The sequence below is a fragment of the Marmota monax genome, unplaced genomic scaffold (assembly GCF_021218885.2).
Source record: "Marmota monax isolate L192 unplaced genomic scaffold, Marmota_monax_Labrador192_F-V1.1 WCK01_AAM20220418_F8-fsc00028, whole genome shotgun sequence".
Classification (NCBI taxonomy): Eukaryota; Metazoa; Chordata; class Mammalia; order Rodentia; family Sciuridae; genus Marmota; species Marmota monax.
In genome coordinates, this window is record NW_026694779.1 from 995,428 (window position 1) to 1,010,846 (window position 15,419).

General features: G+C 60.1%; 1 protein-coding gene across 1 annotated transcript in view; it reads left to right on the forward strand.

The window, feature by feature from the left end:
- Positions 1–12,428, forward strand: part of Plxnd1 (plexin D1) — a 34,923-nt gene extending 22,495 nt beyond the window's left edge. The window contains exons 16-36 of the mRNA XM_046425489.2: positions 436–603; positions 685–775; positions 953–1,216; positions 1,304–1,453; positions 1,974–2,088; positions 2,799–2,906; positions 3,002–3,114; positions 3,657–3,764; positions 3,890–4,020; positions 4,100–4,298; positions 5,596–5,742; positions 6,302–6,458; positions 7,130–7,233; positions 7,308–7,371; positions 7,724–7,758; positions 7,995–8,099; positions 8,431–8,594; positions 9,629–9,776; positions 10,512–10,652; positions 10,905–10,979; positions 11,434–12,428. Coding sequence (XP_046281445.1) covers positions 436–603; positions 685–775; positions 953–1,216; positions 1,304–1,453; positions 1,974–2,088; positions 2,799–2,906; positions 3,002–3,114; positions 3,657–3,764; positions 3,890–4,020; positions 4,100–4,298; positions 5,596–5,742; positions 6,302–6,458; positions 7,130–7,233; positions 7,308–7,371; positions 7,724–7,758; positions 7,995–8,099; positions 8,431–8,594; positions 9,629–9,776; positions 10,512–10,652; positions 10,905–10,979; positions 11,434–11,550 — 2,704 coding nt within the window. The 3' untranslated portion in view covers positions 11,551–12,428. The remainder of the gene's footprint in view (positions 1–435; positions 604–684; positions 776–952; positions 1,217–1,303; positions 1,454–1,973; positions 2,089–2,798; positions 2,907–3,001; positions 3,115–3,656; positions 3,765–3,889; positions 4,021–4,099; positions 4,299–5,595; positions 5,743–6,301; positions 6,459–7,129; positions 7,234–7,307; positions 7,372–7,723; positions 7,759–7,994; positions 8,100–8,430; positions 8,595–9,628; positions 9,777–10,511; positions 10,653–10,904; positions 10,980–11,433) is intronic.
- Positions 12,429–15,419: the final 2,991 nt, after the last annotated feature.

The following is a 15,419-nucleotide window of genomic DNA, read 5'->3' on the forward strand; positions in this document are numbered from 1 at the left end:
AGTTCAGGGAGTGCACTGCCCAGCATACAGTAGGTGCTCCATAAATGGCAGCCGCAATTAAAATGGTGATTGCCGGCCCAGGAGTGTGACCAGTGGTAGGGGGCGTGGTCTGGAGCCTTTTGGTGGTGGAGCTGGGGGAACTTCTGTCTTTATTATGCACTTACTGTGTACCATGCCTCATTGATAGGCTTTTCTGGGGATACCAAGATAAGCCCGGCCCGGGCCTCAGGGAAACGGGAAGCTCCCATGGAGACAGGATCAGAGAAAAGTCAGGACTTTGGGGTTCTGAGTGAGATCTGGGGGGGGTTCCTGGAGGAGGTGGGTGGGGCACCCACCTAAGGGCACAGAAGACAAGGCGGGCCCCAGGCCAAGTGCATAGGGCTGAGACATTGGCAACCCAGGCGGGTCCCCTGCTGATGTCGCTGTCCCCCGCAGGCGCACGGAAACCAGCATCACCTGCACGGTGCCCGGGGGCGCCCAGGCGGCCCCGGTGCCCGTGTGCGTGCGCCTGGAGCGCAGGGGCTGCGTGCGCGGCAACCTCACCTTCTGGTACATGTCCAACCCCGTGATCACGGCCATCAGCCCCCGCCGCAGCCCCGTCAGGTGAGCCCCAGCCCCTGGCCCAGCCCAGCCTCCTTCCTTGGGGCCAAAGGTGTGCTGAGGGGGTCTGGCTGTCCCCCACAGCGGCGGCAGGACCATCACGGTGGCTGGCGAGCGTTTCCACATGGTCCAGAACGTGTCCATGTCCGTGCACCACATTGGCCGGGAGCCCACGGTGAGGGGACCCCCGGGGGGCTGCAGTGGGGGGTGGGCTGGGTACAGCTGGTGGCCCTGGCTGACCAGGCCTCTTCCTGTGACATCTCTGTCTCTTTCTGTCCCCTTTCACCCCAACCCCTGTTTGTCCGGTGTCTATCTGTCCAAACTGCATTCCTCACCTTGACCCTTGGGCCAGCTCTGCAAGGTCCTCAATGCCACCCTCATCACCTGCCCGTCCCCTGGGGCCCTGAGCAATGCCTCGGCGCCCGTGGACTTCTTCATCAACGGGCGGGCCTACGCCGACGAGGTGGCGGTGGCCGAGGAGCTGGGGGACCCCGAGGAGGTGCCGCGGGGCAGCAGGTTCCGCCTGGACTACCTCCCCAACCCGCAGTTCTCCACGGCCAAGCGCGAGAAGTGGATCAAGCACCACCCCGGGGAGCCCCTCACCCTGGTCATCCACGTGAGCCCCTGGGGACCCCCCGGTGGTGGGAGGGGGCAGGCCAGGCTCAGCCAAGAGCGTTGGCCAGCGTCCCTCCTGTACCCACAGAAGGAGCAGGACAGCCTGGGACTCGAGAGCCACGAGTACCGCGTCAAGATAGGCCAGGTGGCCTGCGACATCCAGATCATTTCGGAGAGGGTCATCCACTGTTCGGTCAATGAGTCCCTGGGCGCCGCCGAGGGGCAGCTGCCCATCACGGTGAGTGGCAGAGGCGGAGCTGACTCTGGCCCCGCCCCAACCATTCCCTGAGCATCCACCAGTTTTCATGCTCAATAGCTTAGGCCAGCAACGCAAGGCAGAGCTTCAGATCCTCCCTGGGCAGATGAGGACACGGAGGTCCAAGACCTTAGGGACCTGCTCAGTGTCAGTCATTCGCTTCAGCTGGGCCCTGAGGTGGCTGGGCTTTCAGAATCCTGGTGTCCTGCCTGGTCAAGTCTTGTCACCTGCTGTCCTGGTCCCAGATAATCAAGGACAGGAGCCAGGCCCTGTGAACTGCCCATCTTTCCCTGCTCCTCCCAGGCTCTAATAATTGTCACGGCCTCCTGTACTGACAAGCGTCATCTCAGATTACCTGTCAGTCTCCCCAGGAGGTAGAGATGGTTATCTTTGTATTATCACGGGGGGCTCAGAGAGGTTAGGTGACTTGCCCAAGACCACACAGCATTAGCCAAAACGTAATTCCAGGAAAACTACAATTCCCTTCCCTACCTCTGTGCAGATCCAAGTAGGGAACTTCAACCAGACCCTCGCCACGTTGCAGCTGGGGGGCAGCGAGACCGCCATCATAGTGTCCATCGTCATCTGCAGCGTCCTGCTCTTGCTCTCTGTGGTTGGTAAGGAGTCCCAGGCTTGGGACACAGGGAGGGCAGACCTGCCCCCCAGGCCCTGGCCTGTCTGCACATGGGCATCCAGGAAGGGCGTCATAAAATAATGTAGGGGCTGGGGTGGTGGCTCAGGGGTAGAGCGCTGGCCTAGCACATGTGAGGCCCTGGGTTCGATCCTCAGCACCACATAAAAATGAACCAACAAAATTAAGGCATTTGTCCATCTACAACTTAAAAAAAAAATTTTTTTTTAAGTAAAATAATGTAGTCTAGAAATCGGATCCCTCATATGCTGCTGGTGGGACTGTAAAATAGTCCAACTACTTTGGAAAACTCTGTAGATGGGAGGCTGAGGCAGGAGGATTGCAAGTTGGAGGCCAGCCTCAGCAACTTAGCAAGATCCTGGCTCAAAATAAAAAATAAAAAGATCTGGGGGTGCAGCTCCGTGGTAGAGAGCCTCTGGGTTCAATCCCCAGTACCTTAAAAAAAAAATCTTAATTCAGCAGTAATTCTTGGTCATTGAACAAAGAATGAAAAATACGAAAATCCAAAAAGAAAACAGAAATCACATCATTTTATCACCCGAGAGCCCCCGTGATTTTATACGCGCACATTTCTTTTTCTGAGCACTGTCCCCTGAGGAGCCTGGGGAGAAGCTCTCCCCCCCAGGCCTGGGATCTGCATACAGCAGGTGCCAATAAATGCTTTGCTGCCCGCAGCCCTGTTTGTCTTTTGTACCAAGAGCCGCCGCGCCGAGCGCTACTGGCAGAAGACGCTCCTGCAGATGGAGGAGATGGAATCGCAGATCCGCGAGGAGATCCGCAAAGGTCAGTGGGTGGCACCGGGCAAAGGCTGTCCCGTGGCTGTCCCGTCGGGAGGGCCAAATGCACAGTCCGCTGACAGCTCCCTGCCTGTCCACCAGGCTTCGCGGAGCTTCAGACGGACATGACGGATCTGACCAAAGAGCTGAACCGCAGCCAGGGCATCCCCTTCCTGGAATATAAGCACTTTGTGACCCGCACCTTCTTCCCCAAGGTCAGCCGGAGCACCCCCCTTGAACCTGGACAGGGCAGCTTAACCCAGGGCATGTGCATGTAGTACAGGGCCTCTTGAGCAGTGTGAAACCTGCACTCCCGTCCACGGCAGTCCTGCCAAGGGAGGGGATCTGTCCATATGGGAACCAGCTGCCAGCCCCCCCCCCCCGTCTCCTCCTTGGTGTCCTCCCCTCACCAAGGGTGACTTGGACTCCCAGGATTCCCTGCCAGCATTCCCTTGGTCTCCCTGTTGTCTCCTGTCCTCTGGGTTCTGCTTAACTATCCCGTGCCTCGCCCACGCCTGTCATCCCAGCGGCTCAGGAGGCTGAGGCAGGAGGATCAGAGGTTGGAGGCCAGCCTCAACAACTTAGCAAAGCCCTGTGCATAAATAAAGAAAGGGCCCCCGGGTCCTTTGGGTGCTGTGGTTTCCGGGCCACTGTCCCCCAGCAGAGGCCCAGGCTGGCGCCCCTTTCTGCCCAGCGAGCCTGGCCTGGCCGTCGGGGGGTGTCCAGCCGCTGAGGACCCTGGGATCTGCCTCTGCAGTGCTCCTCCCTTTCCGAAGAGCGCTACGTGTCGCCCTCGCAGACCCTCAGTCCCCAGGGGAGTGGCTCCCCGCCGCAGGAGACCCACCCGCTGCTGGGAGAGTGGACCGTGAGTACCCCAGGTCCCCACCCGGGCGGCCCCTCCCCGGGTCCCACTGTCCCCCTCCTGCCACTCGGGGACGCCCGCCGTTGGCACTGGGAGACGAGCAGCCTCCGCCTCCGCTGCCTCCGCAGATCCCCGAGAGCTGCCGGCCGCACATGGAGGAGGGCATCAGCCTCTTCTCGTCCCTGCTCAACAACAAGCACTTCCTCATCGTCTTCGTGCACGCCCTGGAGCAGCAGAAGGACTTTGTCGTGCGGGACAGGTCAGGCCCCGGGGCATGGGTACCCACCGGGGTGGACTCCCCGCGGCCCATCCCCGGCTGACACCCCAGGGCCCCGCAGGTGCAGCCTGGCCTCGCTGCTGACCATCGCTCTGCACGGCAAATTGGAGTACTATACAGGCATCATGAAGGAGCTGCTGGTGGACCTCATCGACGCCTCGGCCGCCAAGAACCCCAAGCTCATGCTGCGGCGCACCGAGTCGGTGGTGGAGAAGATGCTCACCAACTGGATGTCCATCTGCATGTACAGCTGCCTGCGGGTGAGGCCGCTCGCGCCTGCGCAGGGGAGGCCGGAAGTCACGCCCCCCGGGTCAGGAGGGACTCTCCTAGCCCTTGTGCAGATATGGAAAGGGGTGCCCAGAAGGGGCCCGGGAGCCGGTGGCACACACCTGTCCTCCTAGCACACACCTGTCATCCTAGCAGCTCGGGAGGCTGAGGCAGGAGGATCGCAAATTGAAATGCAAAAGAACCCCCGTTAGAACTCTTCTGCAGAATGGGAGTCCCTGGTCCTGTCTTGCCATCCGGCTGCCTTTACAAGGGCAGAGGCCACAGGGTCAGCTGGGGTTCATGGGAAAAAGGCAAAGACCTGGACAGAGCCCAGAACCAGGCCCTTAATTGTGTTGGGTCTCTATCTGGTCTTTGGCAGAACCCAGCTGTGTGACCCTGGGTAGGTCACTGCCCTCTCTGGGCCTTGGTTACCTTTGGTTAAGCAGATCCTTTGCCTCTGGCCTCTGGAGTCTGTGAATCCTCTCAGGGGAAGCAGGAAGCATGGGATGGGACAGACGTGGACCCTAGGGGCTGCTGGGGCTCTGGACCTAGCTCTCCTGGCCACTTTATGTGGCCTCAGTCAGGTCTGTCCCTGCTCTCTGGGCCTGTTCTCTCCTCTACAAAATGGGACATCGGTGGCTCCCAGCCCTAGATCCGGAGAATTGGCTCTGGACTAAGAGCTGGCCCGCTGCCTTCAGTCGTTGCCAAATCTGCTTAAAATGTACTTAACGTTTTTTCAAACACACTTACCGTTCTTACTTCAGTGTCCACGTAAATGGAACAGCTGGGTCGCTGGAAAATCAGCTGGAGACTGTGGGTGGCAGCAAGTCCCTTGTTGGCCGGGTGCCCACAATAAAATGGGGGTCCGCAGCAGGGGGGCTGCAGACAGCACAGGCTCCAGGCTCTGATGGGGGCCGTTTGTGAACACCTCTGGGTTCTGTTTCCACCTCGCCTCACCCTGGGAGGTCCCCGCTGGGTAGGTAGGGCCAGCCACGGGCTCAGGACTCGGTGGATGCACGACTAGCTGGGCCATGCTGGGCAGATGGCTTGCCCTCTCTGAGCCTCAGTAGTGTCAATGGAGCTGTGCAGGGGGCTTGTTGGTCCCTGCAAAAGAACTTCCGGTCCATAGAGACACCGGACAGGGGGTGTGAGCCTGGGCACTGGGGTCCCAAAGGAGGTGTTGGGGACAAGTGGGCCCCCAGATGGGACGGGGTGAGGCCAAAATGTAGAGGCTGGGAGATGAAGGATGGCCCGGGGCCCTTGACCCCTGACAGCCCTGTACCCACCCAGGAGACGGTCGGGGAGCCATTCTTCCTGCTCCTGTGCGCCATCAAGCAGCAGATCAACAAGGGCTCCATCGACGCCATCACGGGCAAGGCCCGCTACACGCTCAACGAGGAGTGGCTGCTGCGGGAGAACATAGAGGCCAAGCCAAGGGTGAGCCTGGTGGGCGGGGTCGGGGCGGGGCCAAGCAGTGGGCGGGACCTTTGGGCGGGGCCAAATGGTGGGTGGGGCCACGTGGTGCAGGGCGTGCTTTAGGCAGGGAGCGCGTGTGGGCGGGGCTTCATGTGGGCGGGCCCAAATGGTGGGTGGGGCCACGGGGTGCGGAGCCTGCTTTAGGTGAGGTTAGGCAGGGAGCCCTAGTGGGTGGTTTGTGTGGGCAGGCCTTGCCGGGGCGGGGCCATGTGGGCGGAGCCAAATGGTGGGCTGGGCGGGGTGGGACCACGAGGTGCTGGGCCTGCTTTAGACGGGGTTAGGCAGGGAGAGCGACTGGACGGACCGTGTGGGCGGGGCTTGTTGTGGGCGGGGCCTGCCAGTCCTGGGCGGGGCTGGTCCAGGCCTCCAGTCTTTCTTTTTTATTATTATTTATCTTGGGCCTCCAGTCTTCACCTAGCCTTGCAGCCTCCCAGGACAGAGCCTTTCCTGCCTGGGCTCCTGTGTAGCAAGGGTGACAATCTATTGACCCCTGTCCCTTTTGCCTTGTCCGTCTCTGCAGAACCTGAACGTGTCCTTCCAAGGCTGCGGCATGGACTCGCTGAGCGTGCGAGCCATGGACACCGACACGCTGACACAAGTGAAGGAGAAAATTCTGGAAGCCTTCTGCAAGAACGTGCCCTATTCGCAGTGGCCGCGGGCCGAGGACGTGGATCTTGGTGGGCAGGAGCAGGGGTAGGGGTGGGCGCAGGGGCCTGGGTGCCTGGAGGCTTCGGCCTTGGCCAGACAGTCCCCTTCAAATGAGCACATGTGCATGACCAGTGGCCCTGAGGACACCCGCGATGGCAGACTAGGCTCCCAAGAGCAAGCGGCTCTGGTTTGGTGGGACGTGGACTCTGTGGTGTGAGCGAGCTTTGGATACCAGCCTGTGGGAGGAGCTTCCCACAGAAGGGCACCTCAGAGTGGGTTTTGAAGGGTGCATAGGAGTTTCAGTTATGCCACAAAGAGAGGCTCCTAAAACTATGGGGCATCCCTGGTCATTCACACTGTGCCCAGTCCTGGACTGAGCTGGGCCCTCCCTTTATCCCCAAGACAGTGGGAGCCATGGGGGTTGTGTGGCCTCTGGTGCAGGTGACACCTTTTATTTCAGGAGTTGTAACATTAAGGACCCAGGGGAGTGGGGACTCTTCCTGAGTGTCTGCTTGGTGACAACTCCCGGGTACCTTTGTTGTATACCATCTCCCCATTTTCCAGATGAGGACGCAGAGGCTCAGAGAGGGGCCTGGCTTGCCTCGGGCGGCCCAGCCAGGGTGAGAGAGGCCTCTTCTTGGGTGGCCTCCCCGTCCTGGCTTCCCGCCCTGACCCTGACGATCGGCTCCTCTGCCCCCAGAATGGTTCGCCTCGAGCACGCAGAGCTACATCCTGCGTGACCTGGACGACACCTCGGTGGTGGAGGACGGCCGCAAGAAGCTCAACACGCTGGCCCACTACAAGGTGCGGCCCCGCCCCTCCCCTGCCTCCCTCCCTGGACTCCCGGCCTCTGACTTCAGCCTCTCCCCTCCCATCAGATCCCTGAAGGGGCCTCCCTGGCCATGAGCCTGTCGGACAAGAAGGACAATACTCTGGGCCGAGGTAGGGCTGGAGGGCAGGGCCAGGCTCCTCTGACCCACTCCTCCTGTGGCCGGGCCTTGGCAGGCCGATGGCCTGTGGGCAGCTGGAGGCCGGCCCAGGAGCTCGGGATGTGGCCTGGGCAGGGGCCAGGCGGAGGGGAGCTGGCAGGCCTCTCTGGGTCTGGGGCTGTGTTCGTGCCACCGGCCCCTGTGTGCGCCCTTGGGTGGCCCGGGCCTCTCTGCCCAGATGCCAATTCTGGGAACCGGGACTCCTCTGAGTCCTGGGGTCCACTCTGAGGTTGAGCGGAGGGTCCTGGGACCTCGGCCTTGCTGTCCCCTCTGGTTTATTTATCCTGTGCTTCCTCCTCTCGCAGTGAAAGACTTGGACACGGAGAAGTATTTCCACTTGGTGAGTGTCCAGCCTGGACTCCGGGGAGCCTGGCCCTGGCTGGGCGTGGCCTTGGCTCTGGGCCACCCTGGGCCTCTGAGAAATGGCTCCCAGGCCCTGGGAAGGGCTGGGCTGGGCTGAGGGAGCTGGGGATGCGCCCAGGATCAGTGGACGTCAGAGTCCCATGTGCAGAGAGCCAGAGCCAGGGCCCCACCCCCGTGGCCATGGCCGGACACTGACCACTGCCAACCTCCCAGGTGCTGCCCACGGATGAGCTGGCGGAACCCAAGAAGTCCCACAGACAGAGCCACAGGAAGAAGGTGCTCCCCGAGATCTACCTGACCCGCCTGCTGTCCACCAAGGTGGGCCCCGCCTCAGTGTCCCCTCCGTGAGGTGGTCCCAACTCCCCTCCCCAGTTCCCAGGGGTCCGCTGTGCATGCTCCCCTGTCCGCCTGTGGGGCAGTAGAGAAGGAAATGGGGGCCACATGGCTCTAGTGCCAAGGTTGGGGCGCAAATCCTGGCCCCTCCCCTTCCCAGCTGGGGACCCAGGATCTGTCACCACCCCCCGGGAGGTTCCACTATGGGACCCGACTGAGGTCACGTGACTTCCCCAGGCACCATGCACGGGCTGCCCTGGTGGCCCACGGCTGTGAGAGTGCCCCTGGCTGACCGTGGCCCCCCACCCCCCTACAGGGCACACTGCAGAAGTTTCTGGATGACTTGTTCAAGGCCATTCTGAGCATCCGGGAAGACAAGCCCCCGCTGGCCGTCAAGTACTTCTTCGACTTCCTGGAAGAGCAGGCCGAGAAGAGGGGAATCTCGGACCCAGACACCCTGCACATTTGGAAGACCAACAGGCAGGCAGGGGCAGGGGGAGGGCTGTGTAGACTTCACCGTATCGTTGGGGCAGAGCTGTGGCTCTGGGTCTCAGAGCCTGCCCTCTGAGGCCACCTTCCTGGGTTCAATGCCTACTGTGTCATTTTTTGAGCTGTGTGATCTTGGGTGAGTGACTTAACCTCTCTGTGCTCCAGTTTGCCCAGCTATAAAACTAGGGCAACAATAGTAACCCCCCTTCACTGTAAGAATTCACTCGAAAAGCTCCCGGGGAACAGTGTGTGTTCAGTGCCCTCATCCTCACCCTCGCTCCACCTGGGTTAGCAAACAGAATCAACTTCATTTGACAGAAGAGGACACCGAGGCTCCCAGAGGCTCCCTGCCCCCCATCATACAGCCCTTGGGATGGCAGAACCAGGCTCCACCCGGCATGTTCTGGTTCCCAGACCCAGTTTGTAGCCTTTCCTTGAAGCTGGAGGTCTCCCCGTAACCAGCAATTTATTGAAATCCTTACCCAAATGCTAATGACCCAGCAGGGTTTGAGCAGTGCCAGAAGTTTCTCAGAACTCCCAGGACCCCCATGCCCCAGGCTGCTGTGTCACTGGGTGGCCCTGAGCTGCAGAGTGTCAGAAGCTCTCTGGCCTTCCAGGACGAGGCTCAGGGTGGAGGCCCCGCCCACCCTCTCTGCTCTGCACTGCCTGCAAGGCTGGGGGCGTGGCCTGGGACTGGGCGGGGCCTGAGACTGGGCGGGGCCTGGGGCTGGGGCGGGGCCTGGGGCGGGGCAGGGCTGGGGGAGGGGAGGCCTCTAATGAAAACCAGGCTGTGGCTGAGGCTCCAGAGGGAGAGCCAGGGCGGAGGGGGGACTCTGCAGCGGGCAGAGGCGGCCACAGGGTGGACCAGCCACCCCAGCTGGCCAGGGAGAGTCAAACCTCAGTTCCCAAAGGTGACCCATCCTGGGGACTGCAGCGTCCTGGAGGGGCCCAGCCAAGTCGCATCCCCTGGGGCTGCCCTCCAGCCACCACTTGGTGGGCTCACGGCCACCCCTGCCCCTCCGCAGCCTCCCCCTGCGGTTCTGGGTGAACATTCTGAAGAACCCCCAGTTCGTCTTCGACATCGAGAAGACGGACCACATCGACGCCTGCCTCTCCGTGATCGCCCAGGCCTTCATCGACGCCTGCTCCATCTCTGACCTGCAGCTGGGCAAGGTGGGTCTTTTTTTGGGGGGGGGGGTACCTGGGGCTGAACCCAGGGGCGCTCAACCAGTGAGCCCGGTCCCCAGCCATTTTTGGGGTTTCACTGAGACACAGGGGCTGGTTAAGTTGCCTACAGCCTCCCTAACTGTTGAGGCTGGCTTTGAAATTGCGATCCTCCTGCCTCAGCCTCCAGAGCTGCGGGGATGACAGGCTCCAGCTGGCTTTAGAGGGTAGAGACCAGAGTGGCCTTGCAGGCAGTGACCAGGAGACAGGCAAGCGCTCTGGGCCCTGAGCGTCCATGACACGGCACAGTCAGACCTCCCACGACAGGCCCGGGCCAGGGGCGGTGGCCCTGCGTCTAGGCCACCACAGGAGAGAGAAAATGACCTCCCTGTTCAAGTCTGTGCCCCTCCGAGGGCAGGAGCTGGGGACATTGGAATCACGCAGCAGGAAACATCAGATCATTTGCAAGAGGCAGATCCAAGTCCCCAAGAGGGGTGTCACCAAAGCAGGCTGCAGGGTCAGGGAGAGATCAGGGCGGACGCTTCATGTCCAAAGCAGCCCAGGGAGGGGACCAAGGATCCCCTGGCCTGAAGCCAGCACATTGGGGACACTGGGTGCCAACCAAGACTCCTCAGTCCCCGAGGGTCCCCTAAGGCCACTTCTGGGGCCACCAGGACAGGGGCTGCTTAGAACCTGAGACCCAGCTGTGCATGTGGCCCTGGCTGAGATGTCCCCTGTCCCCAGGACTCTCCCACCAACAAGCTGCTGTACGCCAAGGAGATCCCCGAGTACCGCAAGGTCGTGCAGCGCTACTACAAGCAGATCCAGGACATGACCCCGCTCAGCGAGCAGGAGATGAACGCGCACCTGGCGGAGGAGTCCCGGGTGCGCAGGCGCAGGAGGGCGGGGGGCAGAAGCCTGGACCCTCAGATCGCTGCTGGGCGGGGGGCTCAGGGCATTTGGGGGGGCCCCCTGGGTGTCCCCTTGTTGTCTACAATTGCTCAGCACCTTAGTCCCAGGGGAGGGGGCCGCAGAGAACTTTCTAGAAGGGAGCTGGGAAGTCTAGGCCCAGGGGCTCTTGGAAGGTGGGGCTGAGGAGCTGCGAGGTCAGCCTCCCTCTCCGGCCTCCCCCTGCAGAAATACCAGAACGAGTTCAATACCAACGTGGCCATGACAGAGATCTATAAATACGCCAAGAGGTATCGGCCCCAGGTGAGTGACCCCCTGCACCTGCCCAGGTAGTACCTGCCCACGTCCGTTCTGCCCACCTGACATAGAAGATGCAGGAGAACTTCTCACCTTAGCACTCACATCCGGGAACTTTGCGCTTTAGGGTGGGTCTTTTTTTTTTGCTGGGGGTACCTGGGGCTGAACCCAGGGGTGCTCAACCACTGAGCCCCGTCCCCAGCCATTTTGGGGGTTTCACTGAGACACAGGGTCTAGTTGAGTTGCTTAGGGCCTTGCTAACTGTTGAGGCTGGCCTCCAACTTGCGATCCTCCTGCCTCAGCCTCCCCAGCTGCTGGGATGACAGGCGTGGGGGCTACTGCAGCCGGCGAGGGTGGGTCTCTTGGTGGGTGGACAGAGGCGCTGTGCTCTCTGCCACCATCTAAGGCGGGGACCCCTGAGCTGGGCCACCCGGCTGACCTCCTGCTGCCTCCTGCTCAGATCATGGCTGCCCTGGAGGCCAACCCCACGGCCCGCAGGACGCAGCTGCAGCACAAGTTCGAGCAGGTGGTGGCCCTGATGGAGAACAACATCTACGAGTGCTACAGTGAGGCCTGACCCCGGGCCGAGTCGGGCTGTGACACTGAGGAGCGGAGGAGGCTCAGGGGAAGGACGGACCATGAAGGCCAGGCCTGGAGCCCCCAAGCCTGGCCCCAGGGACAGCTCCGTGTCCCCTCCCACTGGCTCTGACTCTGGGATGGGGGCCGCTCTCTGGGAAGCTGTCCCCGTCCCCCCAGCACAGTGACCTGCGCTGCACCAGCCAGCTGCTAAGACAGCCCGGCCCAAACCGGGGGAGAGGAGGCTGCAGCCCCCCAAAACACTACCTCAAGCAAACTGGCCAGGGGGGAGCCCTTGATGGCTTTTTGCTTTCACCACCAAAAAGCTGTCACCACGTCCCTTGGCCCCAGAGGACCCTGGCCATGCTCAGGGTCAGAGTTTTCTGGTTTTCGGTGGCTGCAGTGGCCGGGGAGGGACAGAGGAGGAGGGGACAGGAGCTGGGAGCGGGAGGGGCGAGGGTGCACCGAGTCTGTAGCTGGGCTACTCGATCTTTCTGGAAGTGTTTCTAAAGATAGCACCACTTTGGGGGGTTGTTTTTTTTTTTAAAGCTTTTATATATATATAAAAAAAAATTATCACGCGCCAACTGTGAATGGCTGCCACTTGTGCAGAGGACCCGGGGAGGGTCCCCAGGGGCGCCCAACGCAACACTGGAAATGACTGTTCCAGAGACCCCGCCCCCCAGGAGCCTGGGAACGTCACCCCGTCTGTCCCTGCCTGATGTGACCCTGGGTGGCTGATCCAGCCCGTGGGTCCCCCTGGGAGCAGACTCAGCCAATGCCCAGGACTGGCCAGGAGCCCAGGGGGCGGGGGGAGGGGAGGGGAGGGCTGGAACTCTCTGGAACCTTCTTTATAATAAAAGTCTGCCGGGAAACCCACCAGGGGCTTCTGCCTTTGTCCTGAGATGGCCAAGTGGGGGGGGGGGGCGTTTGTCACTTAGTTTATGACACAAAGGACGCAGAGCCAGGCGGGCCTTGTCCCTAGGAAGACTTGGAGCCAGGCCTGATGGGGCTTGGACCCTGGACCCGAGGTATCACACCTGCTGGATGCTGCTGTCCCCTGCCCCAGGGCTGGGGAACTTGTCCCCAAGGCTGGATTCTGTTCCCCTGGGCACAGGTTGTCCCTTAATTGGGAACACAAGGTGGAGGGACAATAAATACACATAAGCAGGGGTGCCATTCAGCCTGCACCCCCAGGACAGGACACCCCAGGGCCACCTCCAAGTCACAGAGCCACCCACGCCACACAAGCTCTTCCCTGGAGGAAGGAAAAGTCATTTCCCACGATTCTTATCGAGAATAAGAAATAGAACCAAAGATTCATAATCTAGAAGCGAAACCCCACGAAAACCAGTTCTAGGGTCAATAAGAACAAAACCAGAGGAAGGTGACGTCACGCTTTGAAATCCGTCTCCAGTAGGGAGCATTGGCTCAGGCGGACGATCCCATTGGCTCGGGAGGCTGAGGCAGGAGGGCCACAAGTTGGAGGCCAGCCTCAACAATTTAAGGAGACCTTGTCTGAAAAAATAAAAAGGGCTGGGGATGTAGCTCAGGGGTAAAGTTCCCCTAGGTCCAATCCCGAGTGCCAAAAAATCAGAAATAAAAATCTAGGCCTGGGGCCATAGCGGGCCATAGCTCAGTGGCAGAGCGCTGGCCTAGCACGTGTGAGGCCCTGGGTTCCATCCTCAGCACCACAGAAAAATAAATAAAATAAAGGTATTCTGTCCACCTACAACTAAAAATATAATTTTAAAAAAAGAAAGAAGGAAGGAAAAATTACAGCCGGGCACGGTGGCCCACGCCTGTCATCCCAGCGGCTCGGGAGGCTGAGGCAGGAGGATGGCAAGGTCAAAGCCAGCCTCAGCCAAAGGGAGGCCCTGAGCAACTCAGGGAGACCCTGTCTCTCAATAATTTAAAAAGGGCTGCAGTGTCGCTCGGGGGCTAAGCCTCCCTGAGACACAACCTCCAGTACCAAAAAATAAATAAATAGAAATGAAGACGTCTTTCCCCCCCTGAAGTCACTGTGGGAAGGAGCTAGTTTTTCTCTTTCCCATTTTCTATTCTGAGCATTGATTTCTCCTTATTAAGCAACAGATTTTCTAATTTGAGTTATTGGCATATTTGATAGTTTTTTTTTTTCTCTCTCTCTCCCCTTTTGGGGGGAGGATGTGATTCTAGAATAAATATCACACATTAAAAAAAAAAAAGAAAAAATAATAATAATAAAGCCAATCTGTCCTCATGCTGCGCCTCGCCTCCCGGGGTCACATCGCAGGGTGGCCTCAGCTCTGCTCCTAGGGGCTGGGGACCAGGGGTCAGAATCAGGATGGGGGCAAACACACCAACTGCAACCTGACTCCCCCTCCCCGTCATGCGCCCATATCTGGTGACATCTTTGTGTCATTGAATATGCCGCAGCCTGTCTGAATGTCTGATTAGCATGCGGCTCCCTGGGAACGTGCGGAGAGGCTGTCAGGAAGCGGAGGTGCTCTCTCTGGTTTGGGGGGTCATTTCTGAGCACGGAAGGTGGCCAGCTTCAGTGAGCCCTGTGCAGTCTCCATCTGGGGACCCAAGACTGGCCCAGCCATTAGAGGTACCCAAGAGGGTCCCTGCCCGGTGGCTGAGGGTCACAGGACGGTGGGGACCCCTGATGTGGCAGGCTCAAGGTAACTTTCCAAAAGGGAAGGATTTGTACACAGGAGGGAGGTGACCTGCCCGAGGTCTCACGGAGGCTGGACCTCAGGGAGGGGGCTCTGGGCTGTCCCCAACTCTGAGGCAGGGTGCCCAGAGGGGGTTTCTGCAGACAGGTACGTCCCCCAGCCTCAGGCCAACCCACAAAGGAGCAGAGAGGCCCCTGGGGACCCTGCGGCAGCCAGGGGAGCAGTGGGCAGGGCTAGACCCAGCTTCCTGGGGGGTCCCAGGAGGAGGAGAGCCATGACATAAAAGTCAAATCTCTTAACTGTCTTTAAGTGCCCTCCACAACGTACCCATCTTTTTTTTTTTTCTTTTATGGTACCAGGGATGGAACTCAGGGGCCCTCGACCCCTGAGCCCCGACCCCAGCCCTATTTTGTATTTTATTTAGAGACAGGGTCTCCCTGAGCTGCTCAGGGCCTCACTAAGTGGCTGAGGCTGGCCTCCAACTTGCAGTCCTCCTGCCTCAGCCTCCCGAGTCGCTGGGATGACAGGCGTGAGCCACCATGCTGGGCCACTGTACCCATCTGTGGCCCTTTGAATACCCACAGCTTAAAAATAGCAGTGACTACTTACTTGGGTCCTGAATCCGCTTCTGGGACAGGACTCGGCCATGGAGGCATGTCCCCAACCCACCAGGTGTCAATGGGGTTAGGTCAGCCAGGGCTAGAAGATGGGACACCCACAGGGCAGCGAACTGGGCCTGGCTGGTCAGGGATCTGGCCCTGAAGACCCGGGGCTCGTCTTCCTGTCCACGAGCTGCTTGGGCTTCCCCACAGAATGGCGGCCGGCTTCCAAGATGGAGAAGCAGAAGAAAATTTAAAAAAAAAACACAAAACGTAAAGGCAGCCAATGTCTTCAGGTGGGGGCTCAGATACGCTCACGTCCTACTTGTCCAGAGGCTGAAACCCAGGGGGCAGGGACACAGACCACCCCTCCACCAGGGAAGAATCACACATGGGAAGGGGTCCCAGATCCCAAGACTGGGTTCAACACCCCCCTTGTCCCCCAGGACTAGGCCCAGCCCCTTCCAGACTGTGGGGTCACCCACCCCAGCAGAGGTCCTGTCCCGTCCTCTCCCCAGCACTGGCCAGATAAAGGGCAGGCGCTCCGTGGTTGTTTAAAAGGGACCGAGCAGCCCAGTCCCTCAACCTCAGCACCCATCGTCACCAAGATA